Consider the following 17,592-nt stretch of genomic DNA (forward strand, 5'->3'; position numbering starts at 1 on the left):
TGAACATGTGAGCCTTTGTAGTTCCGACACTGACCTCTAAGACTAAAGGACTACAACTCCCAGGCCGGAGGAAGGGCCCTTCACGTAGATCCGCACAAGCCTCGCACCGCAACAGCAGCAGCTGGTGCAGCCGAGGACGAGCACGAGCGCTACTTTGTTACAGAGAAGCTACCGGGGAGGAAACGGCGCAGCGGAGACCTCTCGGATAAAAAAAAAAAAAAAAAAAAAAAAGCGCACACAGTCGGGGGACTCGAGACGAGCCTGTTGCCGGGATTTGACGGCGGCAGCTATTTGATGAACTTATCAGGGGATTCGAACATTGTGGTTTTTTTTGGTCGAGGAAAAAAAAGGAGGTGTTTTTTCTCAAAGTTGAGCCGAAGAGGAGTTCTCTGGTTCAGGATGTCGGACTGAGACAAAGGGGTCTGGGGGGCATTCCCGTCGGAGCGGTGAGTGGCACACGAGATATTAAACCACCGAGGAGGAAAAGTTTACCGGGTCGCAGCCGCGGTGGAGAGACGTGATCCGTCCGGTGTGATCGCAGTGTGTTTGTTTAATAACGAAGGCGAGTGTTTTGTGAGCTCGAGGGGGCAGTCAACTTGTTTGGCCGCTGTCTCGTGGCGCCGACGCGTGTTAGATGATAATCAAAGTGTGATATTTATTAAGGATTTGTTGTTGAAAGTGAACGACCGTGTGGAAATGTGGTGTTAGTGTGTGTGTGTGTGTGGGGGAAACCCAGCTGTGACTGAGTTGACCTACAGCGTGGTCTGAGCCATTTAAATTCCCCAGCAGAGAAAATGGCCTATGCAGGGAAAGAGACCTCTGCTGCGGGCTTTATCAACACATTTAATCTCCGGATTATAAGAATAAACACAAACATATAGTTGATTTTAAATCCTAGAATCCATTTCATGAAAACACTTGTAATGTAACTTCACACTCAGTTTTCTCAGTACATATCTTGTTCTTAAACTATATACATGTTCCAGTTGTTATGGCCCCTCTCAACTCAGCATGCCTCTCAGCAGTGTTTGAACTTTGTGTCATTTGTTTGTTTTTTTGTGTCTCAGCAGGTAAAACTTGATTCTTGAAGTGTCCTCTGGATGGGAAAGATGGAGAGGGAGCTGCAATGGTGGAAAGGACAGCTAGCTGCCGACATCCATCAGTCGCTCCGCATCAAGGTGAGCCATCACTGATGGGAATGTGTTGTTTTCTTATGACAGTATGAGATAAACCTGTTTTTGATTGTGAACAGATCCTGGTATTTTGTATTGAAAAACATTAACACCATTACATGTCTTAATCCTTTCTATTCGTCTACCAAAAGAAAATGAATCGGCCACTATTTTGATAAGACATGAATTGTTTAACATACACTTTTTCTTCAGTTTTCTCAGGTATCTTTGTTTTTGACTGATTGCCAGACAGAACGATACATTTTAAAAAGTCAAAACGGAACTTGTGATGAACATTTATTTTACAATTTTTGTAGCATTTTAAGGACCACACGATTTAATCAAGAATATAATCAGTAGATATTCCAATAATTCAAATTATTATTAGTTGTATCGTTTATGCAGCCAATTAATTGATAGAAAATAGAGACACATTCTATTTTTTCACTATTTTCTGATTTATAAGGGATAAAATGATTTTGTTGAGAAAATTAACTGGCAACTTTATTGTTCATGATAATTATTAGCAGCCCTACACTTGGTATTTACAGCCTGAACCAACAGGCCTGTGTTGATATCCAACCGCAGCATCTTAGCATGTTATACACCTCACAATGTATTGAAAGTTCGGAAGTAAATAGAATTACATGGTCCTGTTGTATATTTAAATATGATCTGAATTAGATTACATGGAGGATTCAAGGCTCATTAAGTGAAAATCGCTTAATTAACCTCGGAAGCGTGATCATATTTCTTCCCATGTGTCACTTTAATGGAGACATCTGTCACTCGACTGGCATCTTTGGGCTGGGACTGTGCTGCCAGCTTCATGGCTAGGGAGATGAATGCAGATCAGGTTTTAGATATCAGGTGCCTGAATGCACCCCAGATTGTGTTCATGTGCAGAGTGAGATCCGCAGTGTATCAGATTGGGCATCAATTGTTTGAGCCCTATATACAGTATATGATTGTCATTTACTCACAGGTTACTCATGCTGAACAGTCTGACTCAGAGTGAGACATCAAGCAGACGGAGTTTCTGCATGCAGAGCTGGAAACTAAACGACACACCCACTCCTCTCTCACATACTGTAATGAGAGAGAGAGATAGTCGGTCTAATGTTAGGTCTGATTGCCCTGTTTCAGCATTATGGTGAAATCCTAAACAACAGGCTCACCACAGTACATGCAGGCTATGCCCTCATTGTCAATACTGCAAAGTAACTTGTGTTGGATTGAGAAATGCTTGAGACTCTTAAAAGATTAGAGTAGATCTCTTTATTTTTGCGCCTGTAGCAAACGCCATGCTGTACATTAATGTCTGTGTTTTAACTCACAGAAGTTCTGTCGGATCATTTAAGAGCGTTTTTTTTCTAGCTTCTCAATATCTTTTGATCGTGTAACTCACGAATGGGGGTTGCTACTGACCGCCATATAACAATTAATCTGCCGATAATTGTCTCGATTAATTGTTGGAGCTCTTCTCACGATGCATGCGAGATACTTTTCATGCCTCAGTGGAATAAAGGCTTTATTTCTTTCAACTATAAGCTTACATTTATTTATTATAACAGCAGGTTGTCCTGCTACTGAACACTGAAGTATTTGTGAAGGAAAAACATTTTCTTGTTCCTGCTCCTAAATGAGAAGATTTGCTGCATTTCTCTACATGACTGTAAATTGTTGTTGTGTTTGCTAGTTGGTCGATTATTTTCTAGATCGATCAATAAAGGATTTGGTCAATAAAATATATTTATACACACAATTAATCTCAAAAACATTAAAACTGCTTATTTGAAAATTAAAATAATTATCAGTTGCCTCCCTTATATTTTCTGTTTTAATATGTAATATAATATAATTGACCATAAAAGTGCTCAAAATGCTTCATAGGTTTCACAAACATTTGATGGCTGGCTGTTTTTAGATGTGGGTAAGCTGAAAGCAAAGTCACATTTGTGATGGAAAGGAATGTTGAAATGAGTATCAGCGCTGTGTGATAAAAGGCCCTCACACAGTGTTCAGATTTCCGGCATGGCGCCTGCTCCCCCACCGCGTCATCCAGCCGTAAAGACGTTTGCTGCAGCGGTAGTGCCCTGATGTGGAAGATAGCTGTGGTGTGTAGCATGTGGCAAATGATCAGACATGCAAATCAGGCAGAGGCAGCTGTGGAATCCTTAATTATGGTGCGGGTCCCCCACAAAGGCACCTTCTCCACCCCACACAGACCCCCCCGGAGCCCCTCCAGACTCCGGCAGGCCCCCACCCTACACACCCACCCCCCATTCTCCTGCTGCCCTTGTACCCCCAGACAGACAGATGGACCAGAGGCAGAGGCTGAAGCAGTGGGAGGAGAGGAGAGTTTGGGGAGGATTGGGTGGTATGGTTGGTTTTTGGTACTGGGTGTGAGAGGATATATGTGGTTTTGGGAGGGGTGTACGCTTTATTTTTAGATTCCATTGAAGTATCAGTCCTTATTGTCTTAGTTCAGCTCAAAATAAATAGTGGTCCCTCACAGTAAACAGTATTATTTTAAGGATTGTCTGACTGTAGAATGTGTTTCTTTTGAAATATGAAGCTCTTAAGCCACATTGGGACTATTTGAGCCATCCTCAAGTGAGTGATGTTTCTAAGCAACAGTCCTGACATGATGGGGATGTTTTCTGTAGATCTCCTCTAGTAAGGACCCCTCACTGTTTTGAGTTTAAGAAGATTAATCTATCAATCCTAAATCTCTTATTAAATCCAAATCAAAAGCCCTTGTTTTGATTCAGATTCCCAGAGAGCAACAGAAAAAAAAGAAAAACAATTTCACATAAGCAGCTTAAATACATAGAAAGTATGTACTGTGAATTTGTACATCTAGTACTTCATAGTTATTGTTTCTCCTCTGAGGCAGATTTTGAAACCGGAGCCTTTTGCGCTCCTGTTTTCTGTCGCTGATTGTAAAGATACCTGAGGCTGATTGAATGCTAATGCCCCCGAGTATCTTCCTCCCACTTTGAAACGCATGCAGCTAATTGAACATGAATAGGAGATGTGCTAGGGGTTAAACCTAATCCTATCTACTACTCAACCTCCACTGGAAGGACTGTGCCTCCCACCCCCACACCCCACAACCCACACACACACACACACACACACACACACACACACAAACACACGGCCACCCTCCATTACTCTGAGACCCCATGCAATGACCCAAATTAGCTCCTCTTCTCTGCAGCAATGGTGAATTAAATGAAATTGAAATGAGACTGGATCATAATCAAGAATTTCTGACGGTTTGTTCTTTGAGTATCTTAGACACAGCAGCACTCCTGACAGCAGTTAAACCCAGTCAGCAGGGGAAATGCATGGCTCACTTTTTACGCATATTGTTTTACAACCCCGTGTCTTGCCACTGCCCCCCCCCCCCCCACACACACCCCTGTTGTTTGGTTACCCCCTTCATTCCTTCTCTCTTCTCCCTCTACAGGAGCTGAAGCTACCGGTCTACCGAGCCCACTCTCCACAGATTGGCATGCGGCGCTACTTTGCTGACTTGTTGGCCATCCTGAGCAATCGCTACCAGCTGTGTCCTACAGCGCGTCACCTCGCCGTCTACCTGCTGGACTTGTTCATGGACCACTACGATGTGGCCGTCAAGCAGCTCTATGTCATCGCCCTCTCGTGTCTGCTCCTAGCCAGTAAGTCCATTTTTCAGCCTTCCACCTCCTCCCTTTTATACAATCAAGATGAAAAATCTATCTTTAAATACATTTTCCATCCTTTCCATTGCTTTAATCTAGACCTCAGTCTACTACAGAGGTGCTTAACTTAGATAAGGTTGTACGTTTCGCCTTGAAAACCATTGTACTGTGGCTTTTTCTGTAAATGCACAAGAGCTACGTTGTGAAACGTCTGTGCTAGGAGTAAAGCGGTGACAGTGTATTTACAGATGGCACAAGGTGAAACACTTCCTCCAACAGGCTAATTTAAGTTATGCTCTAGAGACCATGTGGGTATTTTTTCTCTTCAGCTCCACTTTTTAGACAGATCTGTTAGCCTGTGTCCACAATTTGCTGCAATGTTGGTTTGGAAAAGACAACAACAAGGTTTCCTTTGTGGAAGGATGAGTGTGTCATTGTTTTAGGAGGAACTGTTGGGGATTATACTGGTGTCTTTGATCTTGGTTACACAAAAAACATGTCTGGAGATGCTGCTGTTACTTTAGTCCCATCCAGTCAGTTTGAAAATAACTAGTATAACACCTGCCACGGTCAAAATGTCCTCCAGTTTAAGGTGTGATATAAGCACATTTGCTTATTTCTGTTGTCGTTTTTTAAAGGAAATGTGCAGCCACAGAATGCAAAGTAATCTATCTCTCTCTCTATCTCTCTCTCTCTCTCTCTCCCTCCCCTCCTTTTCCCCCTGTCATTGAATACATCTGATTGGTTGCAGAGGATTTTCGTAACCACAATCCTCATACAAATCTGTTTTGTCGACAGGCTAATTCTCCAATGGCACTTTTCTCTGCAATCAGCCTCTTTTCATACTTAAAGGATAATATGTATTAGCTGTTGGCAATAAGACAAAAAAAAAAGATTATTTCTGCCAAAAATGAATTGATCCTATCTACAGCTATTTCCTGTGTAACCAAAGCATGATGAAGTTTAATCCGCTGTGTGATGCAGCTCCATTATTGTCCTAAATCTATGAAAAACACATGAATGTTTCACACTGTTTTGCTGGTAGTCATGTTTCGTCCTTATGATGGACATGTTTAAGCTCTGTAGTGTATTTAGACTCAATAGCACATCCACTGTCTGGCTGTCATAAATGCTATTTAGAGACGAACTAAGAAAATGGTATTGGTTATAAAAAAGATAAAAATATCACCAGCCTTGTCCTTTAAATACTTGGTTATTGGACTGTGCAGCTTTAAAGCAATCAAGTTAAGCTTTGGATTTAAATTCCCAAATATCTCTTCTTCCCAAGACTGATGACTGGTTGATGGTAATTTTTGCTTTTCGTGTGTTTCTGCAGAACTGATGATGAATAGTAACCACCATGTTTCTCTGCTGTAAAATCTAAAATGTGTTTTGTATGAAGCAGGTATGTTAATCATTCCACCCTGCTGATGCATGGTGCAGGTTATGTGGTCGTTATTAGTGTCTCTGTGTCTGTCTTGTGATTAACAGACTGTGAGGTTTTCTGTACATTGGTGCAGCCCTTGGCATCATGGGTAATTAGACTAATGATGCCGTCAAAGTGGGAGTCTGGAATAGGGCTCGCTCACTTGGGAGGGCTCTGTGTACGTAAGTGTTTATGTGTGCGTATGTGAGGGTGTGTGTGTGTGTGTGTGTGTGTTTATGTGTATGTGAGGGTGTGTGTGTGTGTGTAGTAGTCGCACACAGGCCATCTTTGCAATCAGAGGAGTCTCTGTGGTGGGATGAATTTGAATATGACTTGAAAGAGGTTTTATTTTAAAGCAATCTCATGAGAATCCAAGAATAGCTTTTGAGAGTTTGCTCATGGAGTGATATAAATATTATCAAGCCAATCTGGACAGAGGTGCTTCTTCTGTTGTCTAATAGATTAATGTGGTTGTCTATTGAACATCTTGATTGTGGCTCTGTTAGTCGGGCTCTCTTCTCTCTGCTCTCCTGCCTCTGACTCCTCCAGGACTCAAGGGAGTCGCAGCCATGATTGATGAAGGCTTGAAAGGGCGTTTGATTCAAAGTTGTCTTGGGTTTTTATGTGTCCTGAGGTGCTTTGGAATCTGGCCTAGTTATTGAACGGCCTCCCCAGGTCCCACTGCCTGCCTTTGACAGGCACATACATTGTCTTTCTTTTAAAATTGTCTGGCTTCCGCGCTCTGTTAATTAATCGCTACCTCTTTTGTGCCTCTCAGCAGTCGATGCTTAATCCTGTTACTCTGTTGTGGGTGTGTGTGTGTGTGTGTGTATTTTGTGGATGCTTTGTCTGCATGTGTTTGTTCATGGATGAGCTCTTCTTCTTTTGCAGGAGTGAGATTATGGTCAGTTTTTCAGTTTTATTGACTGTTGGGAGCTTATTTAGAGACCTCACTTCATTCCAGAGAATCCAATTACTGCAGGAAACCAAAATCCTGTGGAATTTAATGTGAATTTCAGTATTCACTATTTGAATGCACTGCAAATTTCCACAGAAAAATCAGCCCAAATCCCCAAACTAAAGTTTCTATTGTGTTACATTCCATGGAGTCCTGCAGTGATCACATCAGTCTTCCTGCCAGATCTCAGTCCCTGAAGTCAGAGCTCTGCATATTGCGTCTATTAGTTATGTTAAATGACATCATGGACGTGTCTCTGCTGCCAGCTAGTATACGTTGTCACAATGTTTTACTCTTTATTTATAAATTTTGTTTAAGTTTGTTGTTTGGCTCTTGATTACAATCAGTGGGTGCTTGGTGTACTGCGCCAAGTTATTGTTTGAAAATGGATTAAATGTATTTTATTTAGTGAACCTGATTCAGCAAAGGGCCTCCTAACAGCATAAAAAGAGCATCCTGTGGATCGCACAAGAAGCTCAGTCGTATTGACTACATAGTGCACTTAGGACAGGCCTCGGAGCCCGAGGGTGGGGAGGAGCTGTGTGCTGAGGGGCACCTGCCATATGCTCTCCGAGTCAGGCCTCAAACAAAAGCTCGTCAATGCAAGCAGGACAGCCAGCCTTGCAGCCAGACCCTTCCCAGAGAGGGGGAGGGGAGCCGAGGTTGTGTTTTGTGTGTGTTGTGTGTGTGTGTTGTGTGTGTGTGTGTGTGTGTGTGTGTGTGTGTGTGTGTGTGTGTGTATAGATTTGCTGTAAGCTAACATTGCTAAATGGGGAGATGGTTGCTTTGGCAACCTTGTGATAAACCTATGAATTATTTTTTTATGGACATCAAATTAAGATTCACATTAAATTTTAATCCATTAGAGAATTTCTCATTGGAAAGGCAGTGCTTTACTGCCACATTACCATTTAACCGGCTCTGGTGGTGTCCTTTTACCTTTGGCTGCTGGCTCTGTTTCCTCTTCGTTGGCTCACCTTGTCAGAGACGGGCAAAGCAAGCGAGGCCTGGGACAGGACGGCCAGTAAAAGCAGCCCCACATCCCTGGGGGGTTGGGAAACGAGTGGAGCGGTACTTCAAAGGCAGGTCGACTGCTGATGTTAAACAGGGTAGAAAGGGAGGGAGAGGTGGTGGTCTGCAAACTGGGACATGTTAGAACTGAATCACCCGGCAGGGTGCCCCGAAATGTAGAACCCACTTTCCCCTTTATCCCCTCTCACAGGTTTGACAATAATTCTGATTGAACTATTGTCATGTGGGGTTCTCATATTTAAAGAAATTATGTAAAGATGTTCGGATGGGTTTGAAAAAGTACATATTTATTGCCATCAGACGCCAACAAAGCACCCGTTCACATGTGTGTTCATTTGCGTTCTCGTGTTTAATTGTAATCCACAGACTATTATGCAAGTGTTAGCATGAAGTCATACTCCATGTTTTGTTATATAGGCTAATGCCTGAGGCTCTGTTTGCCCACACTCTCCCTGTGTCAGCCCTCATCACCCATACGGCACCCCCCCCCAAAACACACCACACATACTCACACACACAAATACACGGAGCTGGGTTTCTAAGATTCTCCTTGGTCATCCAGGCATTAGCATCAGGGGTCAAGGGTCGGCCCTGGTCTGCATTGTGAGAGATGCGGGGGCTAGGGGTGGTAACATGGGGATTCTGTGATGGAGCTGTGACCAATTTCACACTCCCAATGAAAGATGAACCAGCAAATAAAAGGAGTTTAAACAGCAGAAGAAATTCCTCCATGGCTGTCAAGTCAAGGCGAAAAATAAGTAGAGAATATGGAAGAAAATGAAGGTTGCCTACAGTGTTTTTTTTTTTTTCCTCCAATGAAAGCACCATTGTGTAGCATTTAGGGGGATCTATTTTCATTAGTGTATGATCACCTTTAACTGAGAATTTGTTATGTTTTCGGCAGCTTGATGAGCCCTTTATATCTACAAAGGTAGCGGGGCCTCACCGCTAGATGGCAAAATAGTATCAACATCAAATGTCAACAGTAGGTAACATAAAAAAACTTCTACATTTGAAAAATACATCCATCTATTTGTTTCACATTGGATACATTTTTAGCCTGTTTCAAATCTTTAATGACATCAATTTTTGTATTCACTTTTATTCCAGTTGTGCGTCTCGTAGTCAGTTTTTCCATTTAGAACATTTCCCTAAGAAATTAGCCACTTGTCCTGTGTTTTGGGTGCCAACGATAACTTTGTTAAAGTCACCTGACATTTCTTTAAGTGTAACTTTACTATTTTTAGTTGTGATTAAAATGGACTAGCAACAGAAACTGAGGTCTTTGTCTCCATTTGAGAATACAGCTCTCAGGTTTCCTAAAAGCCCCTATCACTCTAAACCCCTCCCTGCCCCCCCACCTCCACCTCTTCCCCAAACAGCACACCTGGGAGGAGGCCCTGCATCCTGACCTTACCTCTCCATAACCCCTGACCTCTAACTTCTCCCTGTTTACTTGGCCTTTTCTCATCGTCGCCATCACCTGCGGGTGCCATGAGGAAGGATAGGTGCCCTGTAGTTGCAGTGTATGGAAAGATAGTTTGGGTAGAACAAAGGAAAGCTGTTTTGACCTTTTCTTCCTTAGTGTCTCTCTTCCCTGCTCGCTTACTTGTGTACTGATATGATCATTTTGTTGCCTGCATTCCAGGTAGTCTGAACTCACAGGAGAGGTATGCACCGTCCCTCTCAGGTCACATTCACACTGACAACCGTAAGGGTCTGGTAGAAAACAGTTTGTTCCTTAATATTATTTGGCTATCAGTACTGAAACATTGGCACGAGATGAACCGATTAGTGGATATAGAAAATGTATCAGCAGCAATTTTGATAATTTACTACTTATATAATAGATAGTGGCAGCCCTAATTAGCATTTTAATCTATTGTTGGTTTGTGCTGCAGATAAAGTGGAACCAGAGTCAACTTGTTTTCTTTGCCGGAGCGCTCTGTTGCTGCACTCCTGCTGTGGCAACTCATTGAAATGAATGGGAGCACTGTTTTGTTATACAGGCTGCGATGCACACAGGAGTCAAACCGGTTTGTGGCTCTAATCATACTGTACTTCAGTAGGTCCCTCTGAAGTTGCTTTTTTTTTTTCTTTCTTTTTTTTCAAAGCTTTTGGGCATCCCATGTCTCTCACGTGCCCGCTCACCCACAGTAGTAAACCCGAGGAGTAATCACAGAGCACAAAGAGGAGATTGACTTGCGCCGTGTCTCTCTTTAAGATCAAAGAGGCTGGGGTTGTGTGGAGATTGGGGACATTGATGGCCTTTTTATGGCAGCGTCCGTGTGGACATAGCAGTCTAGCGGCAGACAGAGCCCCGATCCAGAGGATATGAGGGTAAGAGAATGGGGCAAGTGTGGGCTGGGCTGTGTAACGAGCCCTGGTGGGTGTAATCAGCCCTGTTTCACAGTGCTTCCTGTTCTGCTGGAGAGTTCCCATTATTGCCTCTGTGCTAATTACCCCTCTGGCTTGTTGGGCTGTAGATTCCACCCACCCCTCCCCTAATACTCTCTCAACCATTCCCCCCCTATCCTCTCTCCTGCGCTGCTTAATGGTGGGTCGCAACACCAGTGGTAAAACTCACACTTGGTAGGAAGACACTCCACTTACTGAGAGGTAAATGAGGTCCTTATGAAAGGCACTGCAGACAATTGTTGCATGGAGTAACCAATGTATCCGCTTTTAACTACAGCTAGGAAAAGTCAATAAAGCCCTTTTTTTCCACTTTTTTTTTTTTTAAGTTGCCATGGTTTCAGCTTAGAGGGCAAGATTTACCCCCAACAGAAGGGTTGTTGTTATTCCCAACTGGGTGCATATTTTGACAAAGCAAATACATAATTTTATAATCTGACTCAGTGGATATAATGCCAACTAATTCTGCAACGGCAACTAAGTGGCACTTACTTAGCGGGCAGTAGTGTGTATGTACGTGATTGTTTGTGTGTTTATATGATGTTTTGAAGGCCCCACTTGGCTGTATTTTTGTAAATGGGTTTATAAACCTTGATTAGTAATTATTTGCTTCTTGAGCACTTGAACAACTAGCATCCATGCTTTTCCACAATAACTCTGAGCAGACCTGGACAAATCATAGAAAAATATAATATTTGCAACTGTTTTTAATCTAACAAAATACCCATCTGTCTGAATATCATTATTGTGTTCTCAAATATTGACATCACCCTAAAAAAATCCAGTAAGGGCAGAGCTACAATTTTCAGCCTCACTATGAATCTACAATCAGTCCCCGCTTCGGCCTTCTTAAAGCTGTGTGTAGCTGAGCCACATGCTTTAGAGGGAAGCCTGTATCGGAGTAACCTGACACCTCCTCGCCCTCATTCTTTAAGTTTGAGCAGAGGAGGCCTGTTGGAGCCTTGGATTAAAGGCAGAGTCACCCCTCTCCATTGGTCACACAGACCCCTGAGGCCTCAGTGCTGTTGCCATGGAAAGGAGGATGTCTTTGGATGGGGAGGGGGCTCACAGTAATGCTGCTGCAATGTCTTCCAAGATATGGAGTGAGTGAGAGGCTGAGAAATATCAGGGATCCAGCTGACGGTGTTTGTTCACAGTGTTAAGCTTGTATGATTCACAGTTAGTGCCCCACACTCTGCAAGCCTATAGTGATGTTTCCCTGTGAGCGTAATAGCTCAGCTTTATAGCCAGATGTTCAGTAATAGCCAGCTTAATTGCTAATGCTTTGCAGGCACTTGTTAGGTTTTGTGGAAGCTGGAGTAAGGCTCTTTAGGGCTGACCATAAACCTGCTCCATGTGGCTACCGGTGCTCATTTTCATTGTAATACTGAAAGTAAGCAAGGACGCATCATCTTCACCACACAAGATGACTGGTTCTAACTTTGGCTCTGAACAAGACACCATTTTCTGTTAACATGTTCCTTGTTCCTTTTTTATTTTTTAAGTTCTACAGCTAGTTGTCTAATTTGCTAATTGAAATAATTGTTAGTAAGTTTGACCTCTGTGGCTATGATTTCCAAAATATCATCTTACCAATAATTTAGCTGCAACACATGTTTTCATTTTTGCTTAATGTATTGATTATTTTTTGATGAATCCATTAATTGTGTATTGTGAATAAAATGTCAAATAGTGAAAAATGCCTGTGGAGAGGAAAGGTACACACACAACGAAAGAGAAATGAATCAACAAATATGAAGGCAATTGTATTAGAGCGATGCCAGTTTCCCAGAGCCAAAGTAGACGGGTTTAAACAATTACTTTTTAGTTCGATCAAAAATACCAGATTTTTCACTTTTTAAAGAAAAATTGCTGTTTCACATTTTAAGAGCTGTAATGTCTGCTAATGTTGCTTAATACTTGACCAAAATGATAATTTGATTATCTAAATCGCAGACTGATTTCCTTTTGAATTGTTGGATTGTTTTTGCCCTGCAAACATTTCTTTTTCATGTGTATTTGATGTTTCAGAGGTGACATATCTTGTCAAACTGTGTTTATTGCACTAAACACTGCATCTCCCATCTTTCTTTCCAGGTAAATTTGAGGAAAAGGAGGACCGGGTCCCCAAACTGGAGCAGCTGAACTCTCTGGGCTTTATGTGCAGCCTGAACCTGGTTCTCAACAAGAAGGATCTGATCAAAATGGAGCTTCTGCTGCTCGAGACATTTGGCTGGAATCTGTGCATGCCCACACCAGCCCACTTTATTGACTACTACCTCCATGCCTCGGTGCAGGAGGGCGACCTATACAACGGCTGGCCCCTCTCTTCGCTCTCAAAGACCAAGGCTTTCATGGACAAATACACTCACTACTTTCTGGAGGTCTCACTGCAAGGTGAGTTATGAGGAAGAAAGTGAACTGGACTTTGCTTGGTTCGTTCCAGAGGTGTTGAACATGAATGTATCAGCTTGTGGTGAACGTTTGATTAAATATTTCCTGAAACTCTTGTCTCTGGGTTCTTCTAGACCACGCCTTCTTGAGCTTCCGACCGTCCCAGGTTGCTGCTGCGTGTGTGGCAGCGTCTCGTATTTGCCTTCAGATTTCCCCTAGCTGGACGACCGCTCTGCATCTGCTTACGGGCTACACGTGGGACCACCTGACCCAGTGCATTGAGCTCATGCTGCTGTAAGGGACACACACACACACACACACACACACACACACACACACACACACCACACACACATAAAGAAAAAAGGTGCAAACGGAGAGCGAGGCTGGAACACGAGCCTCTCAAATTGTAGTGGGCTGCTCAAGGTAGATGACATGAGGCCCTTATCTCTCTCTATTTTTGGTTGCCATGGTTTAGGATTATTCGAGGCCCGTTGCTTAAACCAGATGAGGCTTTGAATGTTGTTTGTATCATCTGACAAAGCCTGTCTATCTCATAATCCTGGCTGATGCTGTGTAATTTAACCCAAGTAATTCAGTTTTACATTTCTTGGTCAGCAGCTGTGTGTGGTTGTTTGTGTGCATCTGTGTAAATGTTGTTGTTTACATAGTTCTCACTAATTCTGGGGGAATAAAAAGATGGATTTAACTGAGCATCCATTTTTGCTCAGGTATGCACACACTTTGCTCTTACCCTGAAATGCAAGGATACTTTTAGTTCTAATACAATTGCCTTCATGTTTGTTGTTTCATTTCTAATTTGTTTTTATGTGTACCTTTCCTCTCCACAGTGCTCATGACAATGACGTTAAGGAGGCCAACAAGACCAAATCCACTCCTCCTCACCGGCCCTCCTCTCTGCAGCACCAGCCCCAGACCTCTCACCTCTCTCCCATGTCAGCCATCCAGAGACCAGCCTCCTCTTCCTCCTCCACATCCTCCACACCACAGCTGCTCTTTCAGCCGGACGGCTTCCCACACCTTTCCCAGCATTCCCCGTCCCTGTCCCAGCTACAGGCGCTAGCTGACTCCCAGGCTTTGGGGCCTGTGGTGAACATGTCTCAGGACTTCCTTCAGAGCCACAGGATGGGTCTCCTCACTGGCGCTGCTTCCATGACACCCGTGGGTGGGTTCCCCTCCTACCCAAGCTTGACCTCGGGTCTCCAGCCGGGGCCTCGCGCGCTGCCGCTCCAGGGCCCCATTTCTGTGCAGATGGCCCTCGCTGGAGAGCCGCGCCACTGTCTGAGCATGGCCTACAGCGGGGGCTACCTGGGGGGTCATCACACGTTCACAGCGGGCTGCTTTGACAGGTGACGCCAGGAGACGGAGAGGGAACACGAACCCCTGCGGGAGTGCACTGCTATGCTTCCGACTCAATTCCCTACCCCGAACTATCCCTTTACAGACCTCCTCTCTCTCTCCGTCAGCTCCGCGACACCTCCAGCTCGTCCAGCTCCCCCGTCCCTCACACAGAGACGCCTCAAACGCAAGCAGAGGTCCAAAGGAAAGACAGACCCGGTGGAAGTCATCACACTGACGTGACAAATGTTTCACCACCTTGAAATACTGCAGCAATGCAGAAACGTTATTGCCGTATTCTGAACTGGTTTTATAGATCTGTGTTATTATGAGACTGTCATCACTGTGAATGAGATGAAAGCAGCAGCAGCAGTGTGATCATACACCCACCTCATTCAGTGCCTGTTCTCAGTCGTGTGATAGCTGAGCCAATTTTAGAAGTGCACAGAATGCAAAGTATCTGTGATTTAGGATATCTTGCTGCTTGACATGATCTTTTTATTTTATTTTTTACTTTCTAATCCCAAAAATTTAACCCATTTTAGAGAGAAAAAAAATTGGCTGGTGTTTTTTCTTGAGCCACCATTTAAGAGAGGAAGAAGAATAAATGGAGGCTTGTCGCTGACTCTCGTCTGTGTCAGTGAACATTGATCTAACTCCTGTAGCGTCGGTTGGAGCTGAACGGTCGCTTTGGGAATTCCTCATCACATAAGCCCTCAGAAGGGACGAAGAATTTATTACTTCAAGCACAGCAGGTAAAGTCCGCAGCTGTTTTTTTTGTTTTTTGTTTTTTTTCTGGGTTTTTTTTCTTTCCTCTTCCGTCTGCCCTCATCATCTCTTCCATCTCCAAAGTCGAGCCTTGTGGCTGAGCCGTCTCACACTCGGGTGAAAATGTGTCTCTCGGGCAGCTGCAGGCTTTGTCATACTAAAGTTTTAATTTCAGTGTCTCCGGCACCACTCAAAGAATTTAACACAAACTGGACCAGCATGGTGAAGGAGACGTGGATGTTGTTAGTGTATTGTACATATGAATTGCTGCTGCCTTCTTATGAACTGTTGGTTCTGTGTCTGTGTTAAGGACTCCAATGTTTACATGAACCACTAAGTATCAGGGACTTGAACAAGATTACTTGAATATGATGCCATTGAAACATGCCATAGCTTTTTATTTATGATGACTCATTTATTTTTTTCCTATTTCACTTTTGTTTTGATATAGTGTAGCTTTTTATACCAACCTAGAAACACACCATTGATTAATTATAGTTTTCTTTTTACCTGTCTATAGAAACTGTTTATTCAGGCTCAGGTTTCAAGGCTGAAACGAGCAGCCTTCCCATTATTCTGTGCTATTATGCTTTAAAGTGGATGCGTTTGCAGCATCTGTGGGGGCTGGAATATTCCCCTTCCTCATCACTGGACTATACTCTGCTGACAAGTCAGTAACTGAATGCATGAAGCCGTCTGTTAGTATCGCAGTGGAACAACCTCGTGGTCACTGCATTCACACATCTGTGTGCAGTCCACGGTAATTGCTTCCCAGATTTCTAAAGCTGCAATCCCCGATCTTCCACTTCCTGTTAACATATAAACACATCCAGATTCCCAGTGTCGGTCACAAGGACTGCCCACTGGTTACCATGGTGATACCTTGAATGACCGTGGACCACACGTACTGGGATGTTTTTGTGTGAATTAGGGATGAAATGAGTGACTTTAATAACTGATTAATCCATCAATTATTTTCCTGATTAATTGTTTTGTCTGAAAATGAGAAAATGGTCTAAAATGCCAGTTCTATTTCCCAAAGCTCAATGTGATATATTCACAAGGATTGTTTTATTCCATCAGCGGTCCAAAACCCCCCAAAAACGTATGACGAAGGAAAGTGTGACATTCTCATATTTGAGAAACTGGAACCAGAGAATTTGGGGCATTTTTGACCAAATTGATTTATTTTCTTTCGATGGTCTAATCAAATAGTACAATAATCCTTACAGCTCTGCTGTGGACCCAAAATTCTGGAATGATGTTGACAGATTTCTCCGGACACTGTACATCGTACCATGTCATGCCTTGTCCTAAGCAGTTGTGAAGCTTAAATTCATAGTAAGACGTGCTTTTCTCAGATAACACTACATGAAGCCTTCTTTAACACTCAGACCAATTCAAACCTTTTCCAGCTAAACATCCGTTTGTTTTCCCTCCACTGAAAAGGACATGATGATGTGCTTTCCTTCCAGTGATTTGATCTAAGATACTATGCCTTTGTTTTAACTTTTTGTGTACAGTTTTGTTATATTTTTTACATTCCTTTTCAGTGTATTTTAGTTAAAAGCATTTTGTGATTTTCCTGATGAATTCCGTTGGTGTGAACTAGATTTTTGTTTATAGAGTTCAACTTGCTCTTTTCCTCATAATTCATGAGCAACTTCTCACTGAGGTGTCAAAGGTGCAATATGTTGTTTTTTCCTGTTTAAACTGACCACAGCCATCACTGTCTCGTGTACACCACTGGTTCATCTTTTGTAACTTATTTTTGATAATTGTGTGATTTGACTTGCTGGAGCTTGATCTCCTCTAGAGGGCAGTGGGCTCTGAACACAATTAATATGTTGCATATTGCAGCCACCTTCTTTGAGTGATAGATATTACTGAATGCTTTTGTCTTTTAGCTTGAGAAGATGCATTTTTCCCTCCAGTGAAAGGTGCTGATGTCACTCGCACCAAAACAACACTTCTCTAATGTGATAGTAATGAAACTCACAAACTTCCAATCTATATTTTTGTATTATTTTGTAACAATTTGTAGGTTTGGTTTATGTGACACCGAATAATGGAAGGAATTATTTTATCATAATGTGCCACGGAAAAATAAACACACAAGTGAACTGAGTTTGTGAGGGGCGTGTTTCTTCTGAGGAAGCTTTACCGAAGTGCCTGCAGCTTTTAGGGAAATGACGGTTTCCGCTGCATTGCTCCAATTGGTTCAAAGGGAAGACAATGCAGCAGCTCCAGCGATGAGCCCCGCAGGCTTTACACACAATCCTCCAGCTGTGACTGCATGCTGTCAATGCAACACATTATCCATTTAAATAGTGTCTCAATAAACCACACTGAAGCAGTGGGGAACTATAACTAAGT

General features: G+C 43.0%; 1 protein-coding gene across 2 annotated transcripts; it reads left to right on the forward strand.

Moving 5' to 3' along the window:
* Nucleotides 1–56: 56 nt before the first annotated feature.
* ccnjl (cyclin J-like) lies at nt 57–17,334 on the forward strand. Of its 2 annotated transcripts, none has more exons than XM_054597294.1 (6): nt 57–446; nt 1,068–1,178; nt 4,651–4,861; nt 12,793–13,092; nt 13,224–13,383; nt 13,941–17,334. In XM_054597294.1, the coding sequence occupies exons 2-6, from the start codon at nt 1,101–1,103 to the stop codon at nt 14,461–14,463; spliced, it is 1,272 nt and encodes a 423-aa protein (XP_054453269.1). In that variant the 5' UTR covers nt 57–446; nt 1,068–1,100; the 3' UTR covers nt 14,464–17,334. The 2 variants fall into 2 exon arrangements, with proteins under 2 accessions (XP_054453269.1, XP_054453270.1); XM_054597295.1 differs by having other exon boundaries at nt 1,071–1,178.
* The last annotated feature ends 258 nt before the right edge of the window (nt 17,335–17,592 follow it).

This window comes from Anoplopoma fimbria, chromosome 4, assembly GCF_027596085.1.
Source record: "Anoplopoma fimbria isolate UVic2021 breed Golden Eagle Sablefish chromosome 4, Afim_UVic_2022, whole genome shotgun sequence".
Lineage (NCBI taxonomy): Eukaryota > Metazoa > Chordata > Actinopteri > Perciformes > Anoplopomatidae > Anoplopoma > Anoplopoma fimbria.